At 42.3% G+C, this 27413-nt stretch overlaps 1 protein-coding gene across 1 annotated transcript; it reads left to right on the top strand.

The window, feature by feature from the left end:
- Positions 1-67: 67 nt before the first annotated feature.
- On the top strand, positions 68-17864 carry SPRY4 (sprouty RTK signaling antagonist 4). Its single transcript, XM_014059666.2, has 3 exons — positions 68-312; positions 2449-2545; positions 15641-17864. The coding sequence occupies exon 3, from the start codon at positions 15669-15671 to the stop codon at positions 16557-16559; it is 891 nt and encodes a 296-aa protein (XP_013915141.1). The 5' UTR covers positions 68-312; positions 2449-2545; positions 15641-15668; the 3' UTR covers positions 16560-17864.
- The last annotated feature ends 9549 nt before the right edge of the window (positions 17865-27413 follow it).

Here is a 27413-nt window from a genome sequence, read left to right as displayed (position 1 = left end):
TGCCCACCCATTCATAGAATTGGGAGGACAAGCATGCGTAGTAGAGGCCCTTTCCCTCCCATTCATAAAATAGCCATTTTCCCAGGCAGCAGTTGTTGCAACAGCGAAGCGAAGCGAGGGGGAAGCGACGGCTGCCGCCGCCGCCGCTCCTGACAGCGCACCACTTGTTCAGGTTGCTCTCTGAGCCCCGGGTGTGTTTCGGGTCGATTTTAACCTCATCTTTCACCACCCACGTGCAAGTACAGCCGGGATTTTTCTCGGATTTAGGATTAACTCGCCCGTTGAGATATGATCTGGACTGGATTGTTGAAAGTAAGTAGAAAAATCACCGCGGGATTGAGGGAGGGAGAGGAAAGGGGATGATAGAAGGGGGAATCTCTCTACTTCTTCCTCTGATCTTCTGCGGGAAAGGCTGTGCCTTTAAACTTCTAGATGTATCTTTTTTTTTTAAAGACCAAGTTCTATTCTTTTCTCTCTCTCACGAATTGTCTCTTCGACATGGACTGCAATTAAGCCCGATGCTCCTGCGATAGAGATTCGTCCCTTAAGACACTACGTTAGTCGCAGGCACCTGGGCGTTCGCTGGGATTAAGATCGGTGTGTCGGCCGCATCCTATAAACTGCGTCTGCCCCGCTTGTCGCTCGGGATCAGCCCATACCAGCCTGGTAGCCCGGCTGCGCGGGGGAACATCGAGCTTTTTTTCCCCCCTCTTGCCTTTGGCATCTCTCTCTCTCCTCCCACCTCGTTAAGCTTCATGCAATTCCGGAGCCTCGGCTGGGATCGGGGCGCTCGCCCAGCCAAGCCGCTTGCTCGCTGTCTTGACCTTTGCTCTTTCTCGCTTGCCTTTTATTTCGGGTAACGATCCTGCGAGGCGGTCTCGTTCTCTCTCCCCCCCCCCCACAACTCGCTCCCGTATTTGCTTCGCTTCGCCTGGTCCCCCTTTTTCCTTCTCTCTCTCACCCCCTCCCGGCCCCACTCCCCCAGCGGCTGGTGGCTTTGAACTACGAGATTAGCTGGGAGGATCGCGCTGCGCTGGAAGGAAACGGCGCCAGCTGGGTGTGCCAAGGGCTTTTATTTTTTTTGTACCTGTGCGCAGCAGACGAGGAGCGAGAGAAAAGGAGCCGAAGGGAGGGGGCGGGTGAGATGGGGGGGAAGCGTGGGTCTCGTTGGGGCCTTCTCCACCTATATTGCATCGCGGAGATCTAGGCCGAGGCTGGAACCGGCCGGGCATCGTCAAGGGCAGAAAATGGCAGGCGCCGAAGGAGCCCTCAGGCTGAGTCAGCCGAGAAGGCCGCCAAGGAGGGGGTCTCGATATCTGCCCTAAAGGGAGGGAGGCGAGAAAGGGGCCTGAGCTGTGGCCACTTCGGAAGGTCCCCACACCGTCGGAAGGGCAGCCTAGAGAGGGTGGAGTTGCAGACTGCCGCTTCTTGCTGGGCAGCCCCTGAAATGTCAGTGTCGGGGTTTTTTTTTTCCTTTTATCGAATTTGGAAAGGGTGGAATGAGGGCTGGCCTTCCCAGGCTCTTTCCTATCTTCCAACACGTTTGGCTTATTTTATTGAAAAACGCCTCGCAGTCTAAATATTGAGCTTTTGCTCTACTTGACAACCCTCTTTTTTTTTAAAAAAAGTCATCAAATTCACAAGGAAACTGGGCAGAATATTTCACTTCCAGTGTTAAAGCTTTCTCTTACACACACTTTTTCTGTCTTTCCTCTCTCCCACTAATATTACCAATTATTGGCCTATGTTCAACTGGTAACCTAGTTTCTTTGATCTGGAATTGTTTTAAAAGAAATCTTGTAAATTGGACATTGGATGACCAGGATCTCTTCCACTGCTTTCCTTCCACTGACCCTCCAGTTCCCTTTGTATAAAGGTGAACAATAGAGGGATTAAGGAAGCATTAAAATGTTTTCAGGATATCGGAATACTGTCGATAATAACGTCTCCATTTGACAAATGCTACTTCCTACAACCTATCAGTTGTTCAAGGAGTCTGTATGGGATTCCTGTACTCAAGCACCTTTTTGTAACAGCTGCCTTCCCCTTCTGGGAATGATCTTTTCACCTGCAAAAAAAAAGAAGAAATAAATGAAAAAGTTTATACTGCATAAAAAGAAAAGGTTTATACTGTGCCACTTCTAACTCTGCCTATGCAAAGCCACGGCTTTGTAAAATGGCTGCAGCAAGAAGCTTTCCCTTAGCTGCAACGACTTTCCCTACCTGGTGCTTTCTAGGCAGGTTGGACTACAACTCTTAACTGTTCTGAGCCACCAGTGCCCACTGGGAATGACAGTCCAACACATCTAACAAAAGCCCAGGTTATGGAAAGGTTGCTTTCCATTACTTTCATGTTCCCCATGTAGGAAACCTATTGAGGATAATGTTCATTAGATGTTTTGAGAGCAACGTTGCCTTTCCCTTAACGTTGCCTTTCCCTTTTGACAGATGGAATTGTGGTGGTTGCCGCAGTCATAAAACCCCTGAAGCTGATCCCCTAAGAATGTTTACTCAGAAGTAAGATCCACTGAATTCAGTGTGCCTGGTAAGTATGTTTCCTCTGATCTGGGTAGTGGCAGTTCAAGAATTATAATCAATGTCTAAAAGAAACTTGGATAATTTATTTATTTTTGGGTTAGAAATCAAGTGACATTGTTGGTGTGTGGAACACAGATAAATTCACAGGGTACTTGATGGTTTTCGTCTAACAAAAAAGAAAGTTCCGTGTTTAAAGTGAAAAAATTTGAAGTCCTTGAAACATTTGATTAGAATTCTCCTAAAATAATACAGTTTTACTATCCTGATTTTAGAATTTTATCAATTTGCCATTTGATCCCCTTTTACTCATTTTTCTTATATCTGAGTGTGGCTCCTTTTATACCAAAGATTTATTCTAGGTAGATTAATTCCATTGCATCAAAGTCACTCCCTTGATTAAGTAGAGCTTGAAAATAGGAAGGAATTGGAAGCAAAGTACATGAGATATCATTTAAAGCTAGAAAGAGTGTGTGTGAAACTGGATGCTCCTGATTTGTGTCAAGTGTTCCCTTTAGTGTAGTTTGAAGTCTTTTGATGCTATTCAGCGTTAAACACTACATGTTCCATGGGGATTACAAGTAATTTGATCCTCATTAACTGGCATTCCTGTACTCCTGTCAGTTTGGTCAATGCAAGGGAGACTTTTTCCTTGATTTGGCTACTGGGAAATTCTTTGGAATGTTCCATTGTGTTCTGTCCTCTGTATCTTTCCTGAAGAGATAGTTTTCAAGTAGTTGGGCTGTACTGTCACTTTTTCAAGGATTTTATTGCAGAAATATCTAGATTAGGAGTCATAAAACCTACGATCCATCAGAAATTTCATCATCCTTCACTTGCTGGCTGGAATTGGCTTGGAGTCAAGATCCGAATGGCCAGAGATTCCCTCCCCCTTTTTTAAAAGTTTTGTTTTAGATTTTTCATGCTAATTCAGCAGGGCCATCTTCATAATTGAGATATTTACATTCACCCTTACCAGATTGACTGTTTACAGTTGTCTAAATGAATATAGGGCAACTAGAGACAAGGCCTGGCTATTTGGTCAGACATTTTATTGAAATGTCAGTTGAAATTCCAATGAATTTCCTTCAGGAGGTTTACTGCTCAGGAATGTATGGGGAAGCCCAGCTTATATCTTACTAGGGATGGTACTTGTCCTGTGGTTTTGTGTACATGAAACTGCTTGTATCCACCGTCCCGGTTTCATATTTCTCTATGCAATCTGAGAATTGCTCGGATCCTCTGTATCCTCTGTCGTATCACATATGACAGAGAATCTCCCCAATTTCTAACCCCCTCCCCAAAATGGTTGACCCCAAAGTAAGCGTTTCTCCTCAGATTCTTTCACTGTTGCCTTGCCTGCTTCTAGAAGTCTTTTGTCCGAGAGGAATGAATACTTTCTTATTCTCTCTCAATTCATGCCAGGATTCTCTGGAACATTCAACAAGAGCAGTTGAAAGTTCCACAGCCATTCCATGTTTACTCAATTCAGTAGGCTTCTGCTTTTTCTTGAACAGCTCTTTCGGGGAGTGGGGGGGGAGAGTAAAGTTTCCCTTAAAAGAAGGTTTTGTTTGGTTTGTGAGAAAAATTAAAACCTGTATTAAAACCATACCTTTTGTGAGATTTATAAAATAATAACAATGATCTTCCAGGTTTTCAAGGGTAGACATTTGTTTTCTTCCTCAAGAAGATTAAAAACCCAAGACCCAAAAGCATGGGGAGGGAAACAAAGTGAAAACAATTGGCTTGTATTTGAGCCAAATTTGTAACAATTTACATTCTTCAATGGAGTGAAGATGAGGCTCCAAATTGTGTCTTGTTGGTACTGTTCCCTTCTGTTTTCCACTGCTAACTCTCTGCACGAGAGATGGATCTGAATGCTTTGATCTGTTCTACAATCGGCCAGGCACACCTAGGGGTATGTTTAACTCAGCAGTTGAAACCAACGGGACTTGGAAATCTCTAGCGAGCTATTGCTCTTTAACTTTACATTGAATATACACAAAGTAAATTTATAAGTAAGAAATGGCATATTTGTAGAAATTCTAGGCGGGGTTATTTATTTATTTAGCTAGCATGCTGCCCAGCTCCTAGTGACTTTGGGCAGCTCACAAAGAAAAACAGTTTTAAAAAATACAATAAAAAACAAAAACAAAGAATTAAAAAATGACAAAGACGACAAGAATCAGACATGATCTTAAGGGCATTGGGGGTGGGGGGCAGGGAAGGAACAAACACACACAATCCGAGGATGCTTGTCCTATCCTCACCAAAGCCGAGGAGAAGAACATCTTCAATGTTCACCCAGCCAGATCTGATACTGTGGGAGATTGTAACTGCCCAACTGATGGGAGGCCCTGGGATTACCTGATTACCTATGATAATGATTCAAATGGAACAGTGGAATTGATTTGTGTTTTAAGATTACATCTAACCTTCACTCTAAATGAACTGAAAATCCTTTTAAGTCATAAATCTCATTTCTTCTGCTATGAAGTTGGGCTATAACTAATATTCTACTTGGGAATGAATTGGACACATTTCCAAATAAGCATCCTTAGAAACACGACCTTAATATATTCACGATGATTTTTGTGAAGGAAATTATACTCCGTAGCTACCTTCAATTTTGTAGGATGGTGGCCAGATTGCACCTTGATAAAATGTGCAATTAATATATAAGGCTAATTATTAACTGAGGCGCCTTCTTCCAGCACTCTGCCTTTGAGATGGATCTGTCTAATCCAAATATCTATAGCTTTATTCTCTTAGTTCAAACCTGCCTTTCTTGGAATTCAAGTAAGAACTCTGAATCCGAGTCTCCTATGGCCTAAATCAACCACTAGAACCATGCTTAGTAAATATTCTAATTCAGGATTTTGTTAATATGGCCTCTTTTCAAGGTGCCTCTTTCAGAGTTATTTTGTTATTTTTGAATTTCAGGGTTTTCAGATTCATACCTGAAACAGCAGACATTATTTTAACAGGCAATATCTTTTAGGAACGACTAGACCATTTGAGCCTTACTTGCCATGATCCTGATCTCTTGGCTCTGATGGCAGTGCCTGATGGGAACTGAAAACACAGGATTGTCCTCTAAATCCTAATTTAGAGTCCAAAAAAGGAGCACACCATTTCCACTGATTCAAGGGCCACAGCAATCTTTGACCTTGTCCCCCAAAATGGGTAGAGTCAGTTCCCAAACTACTGGGAAGATTTGAGTTTCATAAAGGGTAAAATGGGATCTCAAGTCTCTCCAGTGCTTTGTGATCCAAGTGATTGCTCTCAACTACCATTTCCTGTCCTGCTCTCAAGACTCAACATGGGAGGTTTATGGGTAGGGCTCATTTAGAAAGATAACCCTCTGTAGCGGCATATGAGTTACATACGAAAGGCTATCCAAATGAATGTTGTGGACAAATTCGGTTGAGGGACAGGAGGAAAGTAAAAAAGAAAATACCTTAATTTCCTGGAAGATTGCCTACAATGAAATATTACTTCTTCATGATTTGACTTTGCTCAAAAAATGAAACGGCTCCATTTCCAATCCATAATTCATCCGTGTGTCTGTTCCAACCGCCTTTGTTCAGTTATTTTGTATAGAGTCGTCTCTGGTGCTGTTGTACCGATTTAAGTTTCATAGGCCATGTTGTTTATGTTGCTTATATTGTTCCTAATAATAGGAATAATAAGATAATTATGTTCAGAATGCATCCTGAAAGTAGATTCTTATGGCGGCAATCTGAAAATCCCTCCTACCTTTGCAAGCCTCATTTCTCATATTTTCTCTGGGCTTGACCTTGAGTGCTAATTAATTTGCTACTAATTAATTAATTAGTAGCATTTTGGATCAAACAGTAATGGGAAAGATTATATTTGGGGAGCGTGGGCATATAAAATAAACTATTGAATTAGATGTCAAATCTCTAGTATCTAATTTAATATACAGCTGTGTTTCTTCTTTACCGCACAGTGCAGGTACTTTACTGATAAGGCTCAGGGGACGATTAAATTACGGGATCCAAACATTATCAATCAAACATCCACGGTTACATCATGAGAGTTGCTTTGTCATATTAGTTACTGTTGAAAATTCCTGGGTGGGGAACTTTTAAAGCTGAAAGCATGATTTGATTGTGGGATCACAAATTGGTTAATTCCAACCACAATCTCACAAGTTTACCCAACTTTGTATGAACACCTACGCTAAATTTCATGAGATCTTGTGAGGTTTGGTGCTACTTTGTGGTTTCAGCTGTAAATAATCTCTATTTAAAATGGGGGGGATTTTAGTCGTGTTGCTTTTTGTCACAGAAGCATCAACTTCTGTTTTAAGATTCTACCTACCTTCAACATACTTTGCTACCTAGCTTGAAGAATACTTTTTAGTTTAATTTTTAAATTTTCTTTTTTGTTTGGGGCCAGTTGCTGTACAAGTAAGGTAAAGTGTTGTTACCTGCTCTTAAACTCCATTAGTCATAATAAAAAAAATGATTTTAGTAATGAACTCTACTTTATATATCCACATCAGTCTTGGCCAATCCCAATACCATTGTATTATATGATCTACTGAACTTATTTTAATTATTTTGCTTTTCTTTTCTTATTGTCCATTGGATGCAGTTCACAAATATGAGAGGGGGGGAGGGAGGGAGAGGGGGGGGGAGAATATCTAGTTCCCAAAGGCTCTGAATCTACTATTGACTCAATCTAATCAATGGGTCAATTTTGGCATATAAAATGTGGTTTGTCCAGATGCATAATTTTCTCTTTATTGTTTTCCATTTTTTTAAAAAAATATAAGCTACTAAGGGACATTCTGGAGTTGACCACCTTTAGTCCACTGAAGTTGGGTGGCCAATAAATTTTTAAGTTTCTTGAATCCCGTTATTTATTGTTCTTCTCAAAATATTGATAATTCTTGATTCAATTCTATATCTTATTTTTCCTCTTCTGTGAACAAGAGCACCATATCTTCACTGGGATCTTGCAAATTTCTGAATATTCCGAATATTCAGATTCTGCTAATGCTGTTAATTAAGGATGTACAAATAACTTTGCATTTGAAGTGTTTGAAGTTTGTTCTGTTCTGAATTCAAAGCCTTTATTCCTACCACTCCAAATGTGTTTTGTCCTGGAAAGTACAAAACATCCGTTTCAAACTCAGAAGAGTTGTTTTGAGGTGAAAGCATCTGGACAGTGGTCAGAACAACGTCAGAACAGTTCTAGGAAGATCTGATTTATTCTTTTGAACATCAGCTTCCTCTGACTTCAGCAAACTAATGTTAAATTGGAAATAATATATTTCACAATATTATTCCTACCTGAGCCCAACTTTACCAGAGCTGAAATGTGCAAATTGCAACAATATTATGTTTATATTTCATATGGGTGATTTGCTCTATTCCTGTACAATAAAGTCTTATTCTTTAAAGCACAACTTATCGTGCATAACTTGTCTCCAATCTGTTCCTTGTATTCTTGACGCCTCCGTCTTCTTCCAATGCCGATCATTGTGACCACCTTAAACTTCTCTGAATGACCTGAAGTTTCCTGATATGATTTCATCTCTGGGGCTAAGCAGGCCTGAACAAGCCCACCTCTGTCTGAGTTGTTTGAAGGCAAGGATGGAATTCAGAGGTACCAAATAATGTGTACCATAATCCCTGTAACTGAGGTGCAAGGACAGTTTTGAGACATCTTTGCTGAAAGCCACGGTATAAGTAGAAAAGCCTTCCTTGTCCCAAAAATGATGGAATGCATCATGTTGCATATGTTGCTTCTGGTCTATTTCAGAAGTGCAAAAAAGCATGAAAGGTAGCTCCTCCCAGATGATCATCATACCTTTAAAACTAATATGACATTCAAATTCACTTTCTCCCACTTCTAAAATAAGCGTAAGACAAGAGAAAATACAGTCATTGTGTTTAATCACCTTCTTATGTGGCTATGATTTTCAGTGTTCAGTTCATGCTGGTGATAATAAGTTAGTAATTAAGTAATTATTACTAATATTGTTGATGTAGTATGCATTTCAAACCCTATCCTGTTAAAATATAGGATTGTTCTGACGTAGGCTTCTCAAGAGCATGAAGCAAACTCCTTGTACTGACAAAAAAAAACCCTTTTATTAATTTACTATGAATTCTTCTCATTCACATCCTACAAAGTCTTTCAAGGGAGCATTTACAGTCACAGACCTTATCTGGCTTGGACAGCTACCAGGGCAATATCTGCAAAACTTGGCAAGGAGTCTTGGAAAGTCATGAACCAATTAAGCAAACTAATTGTCTCCTGCAAATTCCACTCCCCTTTCGCTCCTCTTTTATTTCCTCTGGAAGGGGCCATTCATCATCCACTTGTGGCCTTATTTCCAAGTCAACCCCTGTTCTTTAGCTGTTCCCTTTGTCTGGCAACTGCACATGCGCACACTGGGAACAGGCTCCAGCTGTTCATCTGCCTCACTGATGTCTGACTCTGAAGGCAGCTGATAACTGGCATACGGCCCTGACCCCCGTTCTGCCTCCTACACAGAGCCCTCATCAGAACATTCCCAGACTCCAGGACTGGCCCATGTTCCTTCCCAACCTCATTGTCTGAATCTGCTGCCAGCTCTGCTGGTGGGCCCCAACATGGATGTGTGTTAAAGCTGCACACTCAATCTTTTCTTTAAATTCTTAATTTATTGACTCTGCCCATGCCAGAATAAAAAACAAATAACTATCCACCTTAATTTCAGTTTTTTTTATCAACCTCAATCAACATTTCTGTCATCCGTAATCAAGGATGGAAACCAGCTGTCCACAAATACAATATACATTTTTAAGCTTTCAATCTTAAAAGTCTCCTTTGTTGACCCAAGCAAGCAATTAGCCTACTCTAAGCCCCCCTTCTTGTATCCTTTAGGAAGCAGGTCAAAATCATCTTCTTCCTTTGGGCATTTGGCGATGAGTTATGAATTCAAGACTTTAAAAAACTGTATTGCTTCCATAGATGGTTTTGTGTTAACAGGTTGTAAGCTGTCTAGAGTTTGAAGGACTACACAAAACTGAAATAAATTCTCATTGCAATATAATTACCTTAAATATATTTTTGAGATTGGAACTTGCAGCAAAAAGAAAAGCAAATGTAATCTTTAAACTCAGTTTGTTCCTAATGAGCTTTTGGTTGCTTTAAGAGCTTAGCAAGCAGCATTCCTGGAGAAAACAGGCTTTTGAAATCCATAACTTTAAGTGATCCATCAGTTCCCAATATTTTAGGGATTTATTTTGAATGACAGAAGAAGTCAAACTATTGTTTAAAATCTGACATTGTCATAAAGGGCAATGCCACTAGCAATTGCTTCACTGTTGATTTGAAATAACTCCTGTCTTGTTCCTCCCATTGCACAAGGCTTGTTGTTAACAGGTTCTCATTATCCAGCCAAGTAATCCTGAAAATGAATACATAATCTCTGCAAGACTAGTTTAATTCCCTACCTTTGGCTCCTTCCTAGCTCATACTGGAAGTGCCCCAAGCTCTAGAAAATGAGTCAAACAGTGCCAAACAATTTCAACACAAATGTTGTTATTGTCTTCGCAGTCAGCTAACATCGATTTACTCTCTGCCTCCACACCCCTCAGTGAGTCGAGTGAGCTGAAGATTCTCAGGTTCAACTCAACCTAAATGCAGACGATCTTTCCCGGTCAATGTCACTGAAAAAGTAGATTCTGCCATTCTGTGTCTTGGGATAGGACTCCCTCTCTGGCGCTCCAGCAGAGGAGAAACCAGTTCTGCCAGTTTGTCGCAGGAATCGGCTAACTGGTGCTCTGATTGGCTGGAATTTACAACATCACAAACCCACCCACTTGCGCAGCTCGTCAAAAATACATGATTCTTTTTCTAAACTGAGGGAGTGATATTGAAGGGCCAAGCAAAGGTTTCAACCATTCTGGCTTTTAAGAACAAGCAAACAAAATAAAGGTAGTCCATCTAAAATTGCAGCAAAGAGGCAAGGCCAAAGACTGGAAATGGCATTTGAATTGCTGATAAGCAGGCTTGGTTTACACAAAGCAAGGGAGAAGAAGCCTGATTCACAGCAGGCATTGATACTTGAGTTTGAATTTAATGGGATGAAAATCAAGATGTAGCCCAAAGGAGGAATTTGTAAGTCTCATTGGATGTTGAATGGAGTTCTTGCACTTTCTCTCTCTCCCCCATGACTTCTCATGTTTACTCATTCTGTCCCTGAATTGGTGTTTCCCTTCAGTTCTCTTTTCGACTTGCAGATTTCAACAGGTTCTCTTCAGTCTCAGCTAGGAATGCTTGGGGTTGCTTGCCTCTCCCTCCCTCCCTTCCTCCCTCCCTCTCTCTCTCTCTCTCTCTCTCTCTCTCCATAATTAATAAAGAATCTAAAGGTCACTGCAAGGAAGTGGCAACTCCACCAGAAAACAATGTGTACTCTCTAAATTTGAACCAAGCCATTTCCGTTCTTTGATTTAAGTTTAGTTGCTTCCTGTGGTTTCATGTCCTCCCCTACAGTTGAATCTCTGGATGGGCTCCAGTATAAATTGCACTCTTCCAATGAAATTAGAGACTAGCAATAAAGGGATTGGCTAGTAAACAGCATTTAAACCAAATATTATGTGGTGTTTGGTGTTTGGATGAAAAAATAGTCTGAATATTTTAAAGGATTTTGTGTCCTCTGCTCTGATTTGCAGCCCAGCCATTATGCTCCCTTTCTGCAAAACAGTCAGAGGACTAATGTTAATGCCTAAGGGATATATGCTTTTAAGGAATTTATATTTGGCTTATTTTCACTGGGAAGAAAAAATGGTTTGCCTATGTTTTCAATTAAAAAGTAAAGTATGCCCCCCCTTCCAATTCAACAACCTGTGGCCTTCCAGAAGTTCTTGGGCATCACCTTCCACCTTCACCATTAGCTGGGCCAGTTGGGTGGGGCTGATGAAAGTTGGACCATAACCACAGTTTCTCCTATCCTGGTTTAGTATTGCGAGAACATGTTGCAGCACATATTAGGGCTGCACTCTGCATTTCCTCTGATGCAAGCATAGTAAAGAACTTGGAATTTTCCATTGTAGATTAATCACATCTGAATGTACTTTCCAAACTATAAGCTATGGATACTCAGAGATGGGGGTGTTAAGCCAATTTCATAAGCAGAGGGTTTAAAAATACATAGTGTATGTTACTGATAATTTAGTTTATGTATATTGTTAATCTATGGCTTATTCTAAAAAGTGACTTTCCAATCGGGTATTGGCCATGCTGGAGTAGAGAGCAAAAGAGAGTCCAAAGCTTGGTATGATTGAACTTCACACTATGGGTTCATTACTAGGTTATGCAAGTAATTCTTGACTTTATGACCACAATTAGGACTGGAATGTCCATTGCTAAACAATATGGTCCATTAAGTGAGCTGTGCATTTATGAACTCTTTTGCCACGACTGTTAAGCAAATTGCCTTGGCAAATCAGAGGGTTGTTAAGCAAATCCGGTTTTTGATCCATTAAACTTTGCTTGTTGGAAGTCACATTGACTCTACTTGTTGGAAGCTTGTCAGAAAAAAATGGGAAAATCACAAATGGTGGTGTGGAATGTAGCCTGGATTCCCAGGAGGGATGGGCTGCATTCCAGAGGAGCAAGAAACAGTGCAGTTAAGATAGCTCAGTTGCGAGGTAGATGGTCAAGATATCTCCTCCCTAGGAGTTCTTTAACGAAGCAAGTAAGGAAGCAAGTACTTGCTTTAGTTTGACTAGATTTCTGTCTGTAGGTGAGGAAGTCCAGCCTTCACCATGAAGACTGACTTGGTGGCTTTGGGCCAGTCACACACTCTCAGCCCAACCTACCTCACAGTTGTTACTGTGAGCAAAATAGGAGGAGGAAGGTATGTTGCATTTGTTCACCAGGTTGAGTTATTTGTAAAAATAATAAAGGCAGGATACAAATAAAACAAACAAACAAACACATTAAATGAAGCAATAAAGGAAGCTACTTAGAAGAAACTCACTAACCACTGCACCACCATGGAAGAGCCATGGTGGTGCAGTGGTTAGAATGCAGTACTGCAGGCTACTTCTGCTGCCTGCAATTTGGCAGTTCAAATCTCACCAGGCTCAAGGTTGACTCAGCCTTCCATCCTTCCGAAGTGGGTAAAATGAGGACCCAGATTGTTGGGGGCAATGTAATAGCAATGCTACTACATGGTGTAATAGCAATGCTATTGGTATTGCTATTTTGGAACAATGGTGATCATGTGACTCCCAGATACTTCAACTGATGTCAATACATGTTGGTGCCCAAGGGTCCAAATTTTAATCACATGATCCCAAGGACAGCGCAAATAATGGTCATGAGTTATTTTTTTCAGTGCCATTGCAATTGAAATTAAATGAATGATCGTAAATCTAGAACTACCTGCAACATAATCATGATGTATTCCTGACCTTTGTCCTGAGGATTCAGGGAATTCTTGAGGAACACACTAAGGCAGTGTTTCTCAAACTTGCCACTTGAAGCCATGTTTCAAGCCACCAAGGCTGATCTTAAATTTTGGAAATAAACAGAAGGTCTGAAGTTACATGGAAGCATAGCCACCATGTACTATGCAAAGATTGGCTGATAAAAAGTTGATATGAAGGATGGGAGGGGAAGGAACCATTGTCCTGCTGCTCCAGATATCGGTACCATTCTAATTCCAAAGTACACATGAGTCATTCTAGTATAAAAGCTGAATTAGAAAATGGCTATTCTTCTGGCTTATTGATTGGGTAAATGAATCATTTTTAGCCCACCCTAGAGCAGAGACCCCAAAATCTGAGCTTGATTAAATAAATCAAAGCAGTCGTTATCTATAATCCACTCAGTCTTCATCAAAATGGAGAATGATGACATGTGGACATTATAAAGTCGAAGGCCATGAAATCCAAAGATTTCGGGACAGACTTACAGTTGGCTTAATGTCAGAATCAATATTGATGCCAAATGGACCTGTCCAGTGAGCTCCTTCCAAAACCAGAATCCCCATTTGAAGATGGCTCTCCTGTATGTTTTAGCATGAATATCTGTTGATAGTAGGATGCAGGGAAAGGTTTTACTGGAAGATTTTAATACCCCGGTATTGTTATTTTCAGATATGTAAAGAGGAGCATGGAGTGTCAGGCAGAATAATTATTTCACTCCTCAGCCGGAATCTTGCCTTGCTTGTAATCTAATGTCTTATACTCAGTACCATAATCTAAAAATGGGATTCCTGAACTAGAGTTGGTTGATTGGGGGGGGGGGGGGGGCTATCAAGATTTCACTATCAGATTCTACTATTAGGAGATTTTAAGAAGAGGGAGTGGACTTACCGTATTCTCCGTTTCCTCGGAGGACAGGAACTAGAACCCATGAGTAGGACCCATGAGTTAAAATCACAGGGAAATAAATTTAGGTTAGATATTAAGAACTGCCTGACAGTAAGGGTTCTTAGCCAGTGGAATAAATAGCCTCATGAAGTGGTATGTTTCCTCTCACCAGAAGATTTCAAATTGAAACTGGATAGCCATCTATCCAAAATGCTTTAGCAGATCCTGTCCTGAGCAGGAGAATGGAGTAGAAGACATCGGAGATCCTTCTAGTTCTTTAATTCTATGAAGTCAGTCATTGAGAACGAATTGACATTTGGAGGTATAAAACCGAGGCTTAAGAACACATATTGGATATTGTTGGTTTAAAAAGTGAGACTCTCCTTCTCTGTGTTTTCCATGTCTTCTGGAATCAGAGCGTCTGTGCCTTGATTTATGCAGGGGACCCTTGTCAAATTGGTGCCTCAAGATGTGCAGTGATTACACGATCCAATCTTACATGATCACTATCTGAAAATTCTGAGAGTTACATTCTTAACATATCTGGAGGGCATCCAGTTGACTAGCATACATTCATGGCCAACCTTTTTTTTTTAACCTGTGAATGAGTTAAGAGTGATGAGCGATGACATTACTACTTCCCTCTTCCGTTCACAGATATTTCTGAATAAGCTGGCAGTGCTTGTTTTTTTGGCTGGATATTAGGTGATATTTATGTATGCATTTAACATTTCCTCTTAATTTATCATCTTTTACATTTGGACCTTCAGAAACTGGGTACGGATTCAACAAATGAGTCATCATAACTAGTCTGCTTATTTAGAGACTAGAAAACTGAGGCTGACAGATGGCACTGTGGGCAACAGGCCCAGAATTTCTGTGGCAAGAATCAGTGTCATTAACTCAATGGTACAGTTCCATAATTTAAAGACTCTTGATTCCAATTCTGTGCTCCAGGTTCATAGGATAAACTAGTCCTATTCTAGCATTTTATTGCGCTCGGCAGAAAACCATTGGCAATGGCTGTGATTGTACACCTCTTTTATGTCAACCAATCCCTAAAGAACATGTAGCTTTCCATTTAAGTTCCTTCTTCTGCTAGGTCATCTTTGAAGAGACTCATAGAAATCAGGTTAATTCCAGAAGATCTCTTTTAATTTCAGCATGTGAGCATATATGTGTGTCTACAAAGGTCCCCTAGGGAAGCAACCTTTTGCAATGCATTTATTGATTAAATTTAAATACTGGCTCCCACAATTTTGGCCATCCAGAACTATTTTTTTTTTAAAAAAGTGACAACAGAATTCCTGCAGAGGTCATGAAGAAATTGTCCCCATGGCTCAAATAAGATAGGAATCCCTGCACACTGAAGCCACGTTGGCTTGAAGTCTTCACAGGAGGTGGATGTCCAGGTGGACAGCTCCTAGTGCTATCCTCAGAAGTCATTTGTCCTAGCTACTTATTGTTAGTATTCCATTGTCCCTTTTTTCCAGTTCTGTGAGATATTGTGAGAAAGTGAGTGACTGGTTCAAAGTTCCCAAGTGGGGTTCCCAAGACTCTTGGCTTTCTTGCACTCACAATCACACTGTCCCTTCTCCTCTGTGGGACTGACAACACTCCAAAGAGTTAACCTGTTAACTGCCAAGATTGACCCTGAGACAACCCTGGCAGAGGAACAGCTCAGCTCTTTGCTGGAACTCTTGACAGCAATGGATAATGTCTCAGCCTCTTTTTTCTTTATTCTCCTTTTTTTCCAGGACACTTAAAAGCAGCCTGAGAAATAAAATGGAGCCTCGAATGCCTCACAACATGACTGTGGTGCCCAGTTCTCCCATGGTACAGCCTCTTCTAGAAAGCCGGATCCCTTATGGCAGACTGCAACATCCCTTGACTATCCTGCCTATCGACCAGATGAAGACCACACATATGGAGAACGACTACATTGACAATCCCACGCTGGCTCAAATGGTGGCTCAGAAGCCTCCCCGGAGCCACCACGAGCCCACCCTTCCACCACGGTGTGAACAAGATGTCACCCATCCATGGATCTCCTTCAGTGGGCGGCCCAGCTCCGTCAGCAGCAGCAGCAGCACGTCTTCAGATCAAAGGCTTTTGGACCACATGGTCCCACCTCCCGTGGCTGACCAGTCCTCCCCAAGAGCAGTTCGGCTTCAGCCCAAGGCGGTTCACTGCAAGCCCTTGGATCTGAAAGGACTCCCCTCTCTGAAGCTGGACAAGCACTTTTTGCTGTGTGAAGCCTGTGGAAAATGCAAGTGTAAGGAATGTGCCCTGCCTAGGACTTTGCCCTCATGTTGGGTGTGCAATCAGGGATGTCTGTGCTCAGCCCAGAACCTGGTCAATTACTCAACCTGCATGTGCTTGGTGAAGGGCATATTCTATCACTGCACCAACGAGGATGACGAGGGCTCCTGCGCAGACCATCCCTGCTCTTGCTCCCACTCGAACTGCTGTGCCCGTTGGTCCTTCATGAGCGCCCTCTCCCTGGTTTTCCCCTGCTTGCTGTGCTACCTGCCAGCCACTGGCTGCGTGAAGCTATCGCAGCGGTGCTATGACCGCGTGAGTCGGCCTGGATGCCGGTGCAAAAACACAAACAGCGTGATTTGTAAAGCGTCCCCAGATGGGAAAGCTGACAGCAGACCGGAGAAATCTTTCTGACTGCTGGAGAGATGTTGGGAAGTGCAGGATGGGAAAAGAAAAAAGGAAGGGTGTTTTGTCACCTGTGTCAAAGTATAACACATGTCAGCCTTTTTGTACGGAGGGAGGGAAAGAAGGAAGGAAATGGATATTTTGCTGTGCAAGGGCCAAAACAGACTACACGGAGCAATTTGAAGACATCTCCTCTCCTAGTCCTTCGTCCTGGCAGTTTGATCCATCTGGAGATTGCAAGAATAATCCAGAAGTAGGCTTGGCATGTACATCATCAGATGGAAGCAGGACTTCAGGGTCACCATCCGATTAACATATTTATAGGTTATGGACAGTAAGGGCTACGTTTCCCTCAAGGCTTTAACAAGAATGTTCCTTACCGCCTCATTTTGTTGTTGTCATTGTTGTGTCTGTACGTTGTGAGAGTACTCCTTTTAAAAAATAATCTTTCTGAATATGTAGAAATCAGTAGCTCTTCTCAGGTATTAAGCTTCAACAGAGTATTCAAACTTGAATAAAGGGTCCAGGACTGATCAGATAGGTAGATACAGGGGTAGGGCATTCTGTGCCCTCCCTATAGAGCAGTGGTCCCCAAACCTGGCAATTTTAAGACTTGTGGACTTCAACTCCCAGAATTCTCCAGCCAGCCAGGAATTCTGGCCAAGTTTGAAGACCTCTGCTATAGAGGTTTAAATGCCCTGGGTGAGCTTAACACCTGGATTAGCACTACCTTTAACTCCTGTTGATTTTACTGCCAGTAAGGCAGTCTTGAAAGTTTGAATAATGAGCAAATATCCCAATTCTCTTCCCAAATCCTCTCTCCCTCTCCCCCCACCCTCTCTCTCTCTCTCTCTCTCTATTCTTTCTAGAATGATCACCACAAAGAATATATTCTAACTGATGGATTGCTTCCTTATTAAGTGTTTCTTGATCTCTTGTAACAGAAATGGTGGGGAGGAGGAATTCATTCCCTTTGGCAAGTTCCACAAAGAATTCAAACCAGCAGCCACCAGCCTGAACTCTATCCATTCAGGTCAAGTAGGAGCAAATGGTAATATAAGGCTTTTGATGCTTCAGTGCTGGAACAAGTTTGAAAGCGATGACCCAACTTGGTCAGAGAATGTCCAGCCAAAAGAGTTTCTAGGACTTCAAGCCCATTTTTGCATTTCAAATGCACAAAATTTGGAACATACATTTGAAATAGTGTATTATGTTGCTTGATCATTATTGCACATTTTTAATTGCACAAATAAGATCCCGCCACGCAAAAGAAAAAGAAGGAAAACTGAGCATACGTTTCAAGGGAACTGATCTCAACAGTACTTTCAGGATAAATACAAGCAGCTCAATTCTCCTGGAATAAATTATACTTTATTAAATCAGAGATGCTTGAGCTGAAGCTTAAGAATTAAGAACTCTGCATCTGAAGGATTAACCCAAACCAAGCACAATATATCTGAGTATCTTGAGACAGTCAGAAGTGGAGCAGCACAATCCCAAACTCTCTTCAAAATGGAATTGTTTTTGACAAAATAGCATACAGGCACTATTTTAATTCTCAAATTAGAGACAGTTGCTGCTTAATTCTCTTTCTATAAGGCAACATGCTGCTCTTAGTGCGGGAGGGTTGCTAACATTTTTTTTTAAGGAAGGGCATAAGCTTGAGGGGCACATTTCTGACAAAGTGCCTATAGTTTTTGTCAGCCACCCCTTTCTAGATATCATCTATCAATATCCAACTTCCTGAAACTGGTGCCCCCTGGGGTAGGTTGGATTACACGTTCTGTGGCTCCAGTGCTGACTGGGAGGGATAGAGAAACCAGGAATGGAATATATTTGAAGGGCTGGAGGTTGGGAAGGTTAATCTCTGTACTTGGACAGCAACAAAGGCTGTTAAGATGCTTTTTTAGGTGGGAAGGATCCCTGCTCAAGGCCAGTGGATTAACCTTATTACAAGATGCTAAACAGGAAGTCATTGACACTACACAACAAATGGAAAAGATAGGCATGTAAAAAGTGGTCTGTAAAAGTGAAGAGTATTTCTCTCTTTAATTGGAAAAGAAAAATCCATGGCACCTTTTCAACCGAATAGGATTTCTGATCCAAAATTAATCAACTGTGTAGAGAGAACTATATAGAGAGAAAATTAATCAGTTATGTAGAGAGAAAGGAGGCCAACTTTATTATTATTTTAGGGATAAGCAGGTAGAAGAATATGTTCACTTTTTTCACGTTGGAGGGTTTGTTTAGCACGGCAGATTTGGCTGAAAATTATTTTTAATATTTTTATACATTCCTGTTCTTCTATTTTATAGGAAAGATAATTTCTTTGATGAGTCCTTGATGTCTGAGATTAGCCTTACAAAGGAGACACCGGGGGGGGGGGTGGATCTGTTGCAAACCTTTGTCCATTGAGATGAATGGTGGGAGAAATTTGCCAGCGTTTTTTTCTTCCATTCATTTCAGTGGAGATTACAAGTTCCTGCTGGATTCTGCTCAGTGTGTGTTGTGGATGTTCTTACAAATCCTTGGGAGAATCACGGGGGCACTGGGGGGGCGGGCAGAGTGAGGGGAGAAAAAAGAAAACCTTCGCCAACATATTGCTGAATGTATTCATCCCTGTCAATATTCATGGTAATGAAGTAGTGCTAGCCAACCATAAATGCTTTGTTACGGCATTCCTCAAAGTAGTGTCCTCTAGATTGATTAAAACTCCATCTCCATGTCCTACTGACAGCAGGGGAACTAATGTGTAAAACATCTGGAGGTCACTAAGTTAAAAATGCTGTCTGATGGTCTCTTTTGTTCCTATTAGTGTGCAGCAGTACTGATCAAGCAATAAATCTATAGTCAGACAAAGAAGCAAAACATCCAAACTGTTGGGTCAACATTTTGACCTTTTTACATTTGTCTTGCCATTTCTTAGATTTTTTAAGAAAGAAAACTTGGGGCTTTTATTGTTATTGTACATAGTTGAAAACCACTTAAATTACTGTGTGGGTTTTTGAAGCTTGTTTTTAATCTATCGGTATCAACGAAATGGATATGGATCATGTGGGAAAAAGACCCTGGAAAGGGAGACTCTGAAAATGCAAGCAGAACTCAGCTGCCAGCCTCCACAGCTCCCCCTCCCTTCCTCCTGCCTAGCCCTCTTGTGTAGCAGTCAGTCCACATGTTTCTACGGCTCTTTCCTAGAGACCTAGCAACACCACTGACAACATTCTCGCCGAGCATTGAAAACTTTCTGGGTTAGTCCAGCCCAAGAAGAACCTGAACTGCTTCACGCTATTCCTTTGAGATGGTCTTCTTGAATGCTCTGCCTGAAAAGTTTCTCCCCTGCCACCCTCAACCCTTTGCCCTTTCTGTTCTAACGCTGATCCTCTTCTCCTCTCTCCCATTTACCCTTCCGACCACCTCACCCTTTCAAAGGTTATAAAGGCAGGCCCGCCACATCTATGTGAAATTGAGATCTGACTGGCTAATCCAAGGAACTTCTTTACACTCTCCCAGCTGGTCAGGCTGGATCCTGATTCAACAAGGAAATTGTTCAGGAGCATTAAAGTGCCATCTACATCAGGGATGTCAAACTGGCATCCCGCGGGCCGGATGCATCACACACAGGCTACGGCCACCCTGGCTCCGCAAAGGCAAAAATAAAAGTCACAATAAATCACGTGACCGTCATGTGATGTGATTGAGTTTGACACCCGTGATCTACATAGATAAACCCACAGGAAAAGCAAGGACCCCGTGGCCTTCCTGTCAGCTGGCTACCAGTTTCTGAATGGCCAGTGGTGAAAACATGCTGAAGGTTTCTTCTCCTTGATCTTCCACTTCCTCCCCTACTTTCCCTGGGTGATTCCTGAAAGCTCCCCTCACATGGGTAGCACCTTCATCTTTCAACAGGACAAACAAGAAAAATGCACACCAAATAAGGGACATAATTCCAGCCCTTGTTCTGAGCAAACGTGATTTCTTCCAAGACATGCCCGGCAGCATAATTCTATACAAAGCAAGAGATGGAAAGTGGGCACACAGTGGCACAGCACTTGCTCTTTCTGTCTCTGGTTGCATTAGCAAAGCAAAATAGCTGCTTTTTCAAGTTGCTGTCCTGAGCTCTGTGCATGGTTAGGTTATTTTTTATTAATCTTTACAGAGAGCAGTCCAGGTTTTCCCTCTTCTTTACTTCTTTCCTCGACTGAAAAAAAAATTACCACAGAAGTTTTCCTTTGTATAGAATATTTATTTCGAAGCTCTATTTTAATAGTATTTATTTTAGAAATTTACTATTGTAAGAGTTCTTCTGTTTGTGAAGAAAAACACATTAAACTGAATGTACTGATCTAGAAAGTATATATTAAATATATATTGTTAAATACGTGGCAATCTTGTGGTTTTGTTTCCGAAAAATATTTTTCTTACTGTGGCACTGTCATCCCACATGGCTGATCTTGGAAGAACACTTGGGAAAATTGGAGACCATCCAAAAAGTCCCAAGGGTGTAGATGGAACCAGGAAGGCAGTGGCAAATCACTTCTGTATGGCTACTAAGAAAAACTACCTAGATGTGTTACTTAGAGCCGAGGTGGCGCAGTGGTTAGGGTGCAGTACTGCAGGCCACTTCAGCTGACTGTTATCTGCAGTTCAGCGGTTCTAATCTCACCGGCTCAAGGTTGATTCAGCCTTCCATCCTTCCGAGGTGGGTGAAATGAGTACCCAGACTGTGGGGGCGATATGCTGACTCTGTAAACCGCTTAGAGAGGGCTGAAAGCCCTGTGAAGCGGTTTATAAGTCTAACTGCTATTGCTATTGCTATTATGTCACTAGAAGTCAAACTCTGCTCAAGGAGCACCAGATTCTATACACATTCCTGCATTGACCAATGTCTACCACATAAATACAACCCTCTTAGAGCAAGACTCAAACTCTTCAGCTCATCAACCCATTCATGGACTTTCAGATTGTTCACCAAGCCCCAAACCTTGGGAAAGCCCAACCTAGAATATATTTTGTTTTCAAGCGGACACTGTGGTTTGCCTTGTAAAGACTTGCATGCTGTACCTTTATGGAAGGGTACACTGTGTTCCAACCCCCCCCCCAAAAGGCAGTGGCTTTTTTGTTAATAGTCATCTGGTCACCTGTTCATTTTCAACCTCAGGAAATCTATTGCAGGATTGTGTGAGATCCAATCCCAATATAGTTTTTTTTTAATGTTCCCAAAGTCCATTAGTTATGCACCACACTCCCTCCTTCCTGTCTCCTCCATTTTTGTCATGTCCCCCCCACTTTGGCTTTTTATTAGCTTTGCAACTTTGATCCCCTAAGCAGTATTACAGCACTGGGTAATGCCCATGTGCAGAAGGCAGGAACCTCTTTTTGGAACCAGAATCATCCCAGCATGAATTTCTACTTTACTCTCAAGGAGGTGGGATAAGCAATGCTTCAGCTCTTGCTAGGTAAGAAGCGCCCGCTACAGGAGGAGGCAGGAGAATGACGTGCCTCATCTAGTCTGACTTTAGGTGTTTTATGATCACTCGAGCAGAGTTCAAGGGTTAAAAGCCTAAATATTCCTGACGTAGGTGAGGCATGTCGTTCTCCTGCCTCCTCCTGTAGTGGGTGCTTTTTTAGAGGCTTTTTTAAACAGTTAAGCAGAGTCATCCACGGTGACTCTGGCAGCAACTAGCTCAGCCTGACCTCAGCTCAGAGGAATCCTCTCTGAAACAGCTGGAAAAGGTACATGTGGGTCGGAGGGAGGGGGAGGAATTCAAACTTCATCATCAAGTGTAGCTCCCTCCCCAAGTGTAGTTTGATTGCAGGCAGAGCCACATTGCCTTTTCAAACACACACACGCACACATACACACACAGCTGGATAAAACTATATAAGCCCAGCTTCACTGATTACAAGTTTGAAAAGGCAACGTGGCTCCGCCTGCAATCAAAGGCTTGGATCGGCTCCAATCCAACTTCTCTGTGTTTGTGTTTGTTCGAGAGAGAGTGAGTGAGAGAGGGTATGAGAGATAGTCCAATCCAACTTCTCTGTGTTTGTGTCTGTTTGAGAGAGGGGGGAGGGAGGGAGGGAGGGAGAGAGGGAGGAAGGAAGGAGGGAGAGGGAGAAGAAAAAGAATGAAGGAAACTTTTTTGCAAAGGAGAAAAACAAATGCTGTCACTTTAAATCGGAACTGAGCATGCCTGGCTGTGGAATTCTGGGAGTTGAAGTCCACAAGTCTAAAAAAATTTGAAACCCACCACTGTGTCAGTGCCTCACCAGCCATAAACCTCACCACATGTCACTGATTAATTGTATTCCTTTCTTTAATTAAAGCAGTTCAATTTAGCCATCTCTGCTAACTCTATGAACAAGACATTTTTCTGAGGTAATTGACTTGTGAGGCAGGGAGAAGCCCCAGCCTGTGATCAGTGCTGGATTGCAGGTGGTACGGGTGTACCGGAGCCTGCCCGGAGCACCAGAAACCGTTCTGGTACAGTGCTCTGAAGGGCCCACTCCCCCTCCCAGGTTTCTTACCGGTCTTTTAAGTTCGGCGCTTCCGCGCACGGCACATGCAGCACCTGTGCGATGCTTTGCTGAGCAGCTGGAGCACTGTGGATGCTCATGGAGGCGGTAAGACGCATACGTGCACTGTACGCATCCATGTGCACGCTGCCGGGCCCGTTCCAACCGTACTATTTGGAACAGGTTCCGGAACCCACCACTGCCCATGATAACTTATATTCTGTTGGTACTTGTGATTGTGGGCTTCCTGTGAGTGCTCCTATGTACAAGCATCTTTACGTAAGCACACAAAGATACATATATACATCTCCGATCACTTCGCTTCCCACCCAGAGAGGAAGCTGCAGTCTTCTGAGTCAGGTTTTTGGTCTATCTAGAACTGGGCTGGACCCCTTGAGGCCCTAGGATTTCAGGCAATTTCAAACTTCTGGTTTGTGGTTCTCTAGCACCAGCCCACAAATGTCAAAATTAGGAAACATCATTTACCACCGTTCGGGGGTTAGGCATTTAAAAATATACACCAAGACCAAGTATAGGCCTTAAAATAGATGAAATGTGTTTTTTAAAGAATCCAACCTTCCATCAAAATCCAAAGGCAACCCCAGAAAACCTTGGTTTTCCCATATGTGTCATAGTCCTTGGCATTTTGCATCACACCCTACTCACAGCAGCCCTTGGTCTTCCACAGGCCTCCTATCACAAAAATCCCCCATTGCAGCCTTCTTGATTTAGATCAGGGACGATTTCATTGAGGGCCGCATCAGGGTTGTGTTTGACCTCAGGGGAAGCTCCGTTTTCACTGGCAGGGAGCTGTAGGAGGCCATGGCAGCAAAAATGGAGCTCAGGAGGACCTCACAGGGCCCTCCCAAGCTCTGTTTTTACTGGCAGGCTGGTCCTTCGCTGTTTCCAGAGTGGCCCCATGGCCCAGATTTAAGTAACCCACAGGTTGAATGCGGCCCGCAAGCCTTGAGTTTGACACCCTGATTTAAATCAAGATTGTTGGCACAGAAAGGAGATCGTTTTCCATGGTTTCTTATTGGAATTTGGGAATGGGGATTTAACTAATCTCCAGGGGAGGTGGGAGGGATCTATATGGAGGTGGTTGGTCAAAATAGCCAAGATGCCAGTCACAAGCACACAATCAAAGCCTGTCCTTTTTTACGCACACTCAAGGCCTTCTACCACGACTTCTCATGAAGGTAGCTTCTTTGAGACTCGGCTTTTCAGATGGGAAATCTAGTGTTACATGCCAGGATTTTCCAAACTCTTGTGAATGTGATGTGGTTCCGTGAGAGACTAATGAAGAAAAATGAAGCCAGGTTTCCTATCACTAGAACTTTCCATCTTGATCTGGAATTTAGGATTTATTTTTTTTAACTAATGAGTTTTGTGGCCTGAAAATGTTGCAAAACCCTTCGTTTTAGAGCCCTGTTTACACAAAGCTAATATGAGGAGTGCTTGGCTTGGTTTAGCAAGTGTGAACTCAGTTCAGTTGTAGTTTATTCAGCAAATCATGATCAGCCTAACCATGGCTTGGTCTACCACATAAACTTACCCTTGTTGTTTTAAATAGGAAACCTGGTTAACTACAGGTAACCCTCGACTTACAACAGCACATTTAGTGACCGTTCAAAGTTACAACAGCCCTGAAAAAAGGAACATGACCATTTTTCACACTTATGGCCATTGCAGTATCCCCATGGCCATGCAGTTTACATACAGGTGCTTGACAAATGGTTCATATTTACGATGGTTGCATAAATAAATTATGGAGTTACGTGATCAACTTTTTGCAATCTTCGGACAAGCAAAGTCAGTGGGGAAGCCCGATTCACTTAACAACCTTGTTACTAATTTAACAACTAAAGTGATTTACTTAACAAATGTGGCAAGGAAAGTTGTACACTTTGGGCTCAATTGTGGTTTACATCGAGGATTACCGATATGCTAAGTGTGTTAAAAGTTAGTCTTGGTTCTATGCAGGGGTGTGTTCCTGCCAGTTCTAACCTCTTCTATAGAAGAGGTTCCACAAATCTACAGTGCCGTTTAGAATCGGTTCCAGCTCCCTCCCCATGCCCGTCCGCACACCATCAAGATGAAGAGCGAGAGGAGGAATTCTGGGAGTTGAAGTCCACAAGTCTTAAAGCTGTCAAATTTGAACACCCCTGGGAGCTTTTTTTCTTAAAGGTTAGGGGTGCAAGAGTCTTGACAGCTTTAAGACTTGCACACTTCAATGCCAGAGTTCCTGAGCCAACAAGACTGGAGGAGGAATTCTGGGAGCTGAAATCCACAAGCCACTCCCACCTGGTCACATGGCCAGCAAGCCACTCCCACCCAGCCACATGGCCGACTAGCCACTCCCACCCAGCCACATGGCCGACTAGCCACTCCCACAAAGCAGGCCACACCTACAGAAGAGGTTCTAAAAAAATTTGAAACCCACCACTGGTTCTATGCCACAATGACAATAAAGCTCTGATCATAACAAAAGACGCACAAAAGACCAACCTCTGAAGTTGAAGCTCAGACGTATTTTCAGGAAGGTTTTCTTCAAAGGGTTCCTTGCATTGCATGGCTTCCCCTCCTCTCCCTCCCCCGCCTCTTTCTTCAATTGTGCCTTCATAACAAAACCATTACAAATCCACTTGAAATGTTCAGTCATGACAAACGGCATTAAGGTAAGCCCACAGCTTTGTCCCAGGAGCCAGGAAGGAGGGGAGGGCAGGGGACAATTAGGACATCTTGTTCCCTTTTTTCCCCTACTTCTTTCCCCCCCTCCCCACTCCCCCAGCAGCTGAAAAGTTGATTCTTCCCCAAGTTTAATGAAACAATATCAACGTGGCCTGAGGCAGGTGCAATGTTTGTAATTTATGGGTCTCGGAGACAGGAAGAAAGCTCTGTGGTTTATTGTGCTTGTTCACTAAATGACATTCCAGTTGTCGAGGGATCATTCTTCCTCGCTGGGCTCTCTGGCAGGCATACAAGCTGCTTCGGATCCCACCTGGGCCTACTTCCCCTCGGGCAAGGGATAATTATGAATACATCTGTATGTGCTAAGCAGGAGATGAATGAAAGAGTCTCCTCGTTTCCCCTTGTCATTAGAAGCAACTTCCTGTATTGACACCTATATTACCATGTAAAAACTACAGGCTTGCAGCAAGCTTTCTTGGGTTCGTCCATAATTTTCTTTTAACATTTGTCTCCCTTTCCTGAAATAGCCCTGTGAATCCACTCTAGAAAATCCAATGCGCTCTAGCAATCCATTTTCTATGTACCGCAGAGCTTTTCTTCCCCCCACCCCCTATCAAAGGGATGTGATTGTTTGGGGACAAGCCGAACTCTATCAAAGCACTTTTGATTGAGCTCTGAAGTGACTGTGGAAACTGGTGCACAGTCACATTGATGTATGATTCCCAGAAGCAATTTGGATATGGGATTTCATTCCCTCCTATACCTAGGATTGCAGCTTTTTCTCCCGAAATCAATACTATTGATGAAATGTGCATTTGCAAATCCAAATCTGATAGAAAGTCTCTCGAAGGCGAAATGTTAGCTTTTATATGTTAGAACAATTTAACTTGGAAAAGTGAAATGGCTAGGTGGAGAGATCCAAAGTTTGCCTATCTTTGCAAACCTTTGAGATGGCCTAACTATTGGAGTTCTTTACATTTGAAATAGCAATTTCAAAAACTAATAAACTCATTTTTTTCCAAATAGATTGTGTTTAATCAGCTACCAACAAGAATCTTCTGTTGTCAGTAAGATAGAAATATGGTCTCTTAGGAAAACAGTAGGAATGTTTTAGGACACATTTTGTTCATGGAAATAGTATGCATGCAATTTAATTCCTAAGCTAGTAGGTTAGTTTTATCAGACTATAATTGTCATAATTTATTCTGCTAAGTGCCAAAGGTTGGTATCAATAGGGTAGAGGTGTCTGTAGGGTCAAAAAAGATAAGACAGTGCCCATAATGGTGAGATTGAATCGCTGTCTGTTTTTATATATGTCCCAAATTGATGTGTATAAAAAACAGAGAGAGCTTAAATCACATTACAGCAACCACCATCCTGCCTTTTTTTTTTTGACTGGACCCTGCAGCTATTCTTGAAAAGTAACAAAAATAACCCCTCTGAAGATTATTCTTGTTCTGTGTCCTTTGGCAGGAAGGATCGGGTCCAGATGTGAAGGTCCAACTAGTATTTTGTTAATTATGCCTATGCACAAGAATCTTCTTAACTGACACTTAACACCTGCATGGAATTAGAAAAGGTCAACAGAATTGGGCTTTGTTCACTTGTGGCTACATAAGGATTCTAGGCTGGTCCCTCTTTTAATTCTGACCCCAGATT

This window comes from Thamnophis sirtalis, unplaced genomic scaffold (assembly GCF_051295495.1).
Source record: "Thamnophis sirtalis isolate CommonGarterSnake01/CBP01778 unplaced genomic scaffold, rThaSir2_p1.2 scaffold_3, whole genome shotgun sequence".
Classification (NCBI taxonomy): domain Eukaryota; kingdom Metazoa; phylum Chordata; class Lepidosauria; order Squamata; family Natricidae; genus Thamnophis; species Thamnophis sirtalis.
Note: the sequence above shows the minus strand (reverse complement) of the source record. Positions and strands in the feature narration are given on the sequence as shown.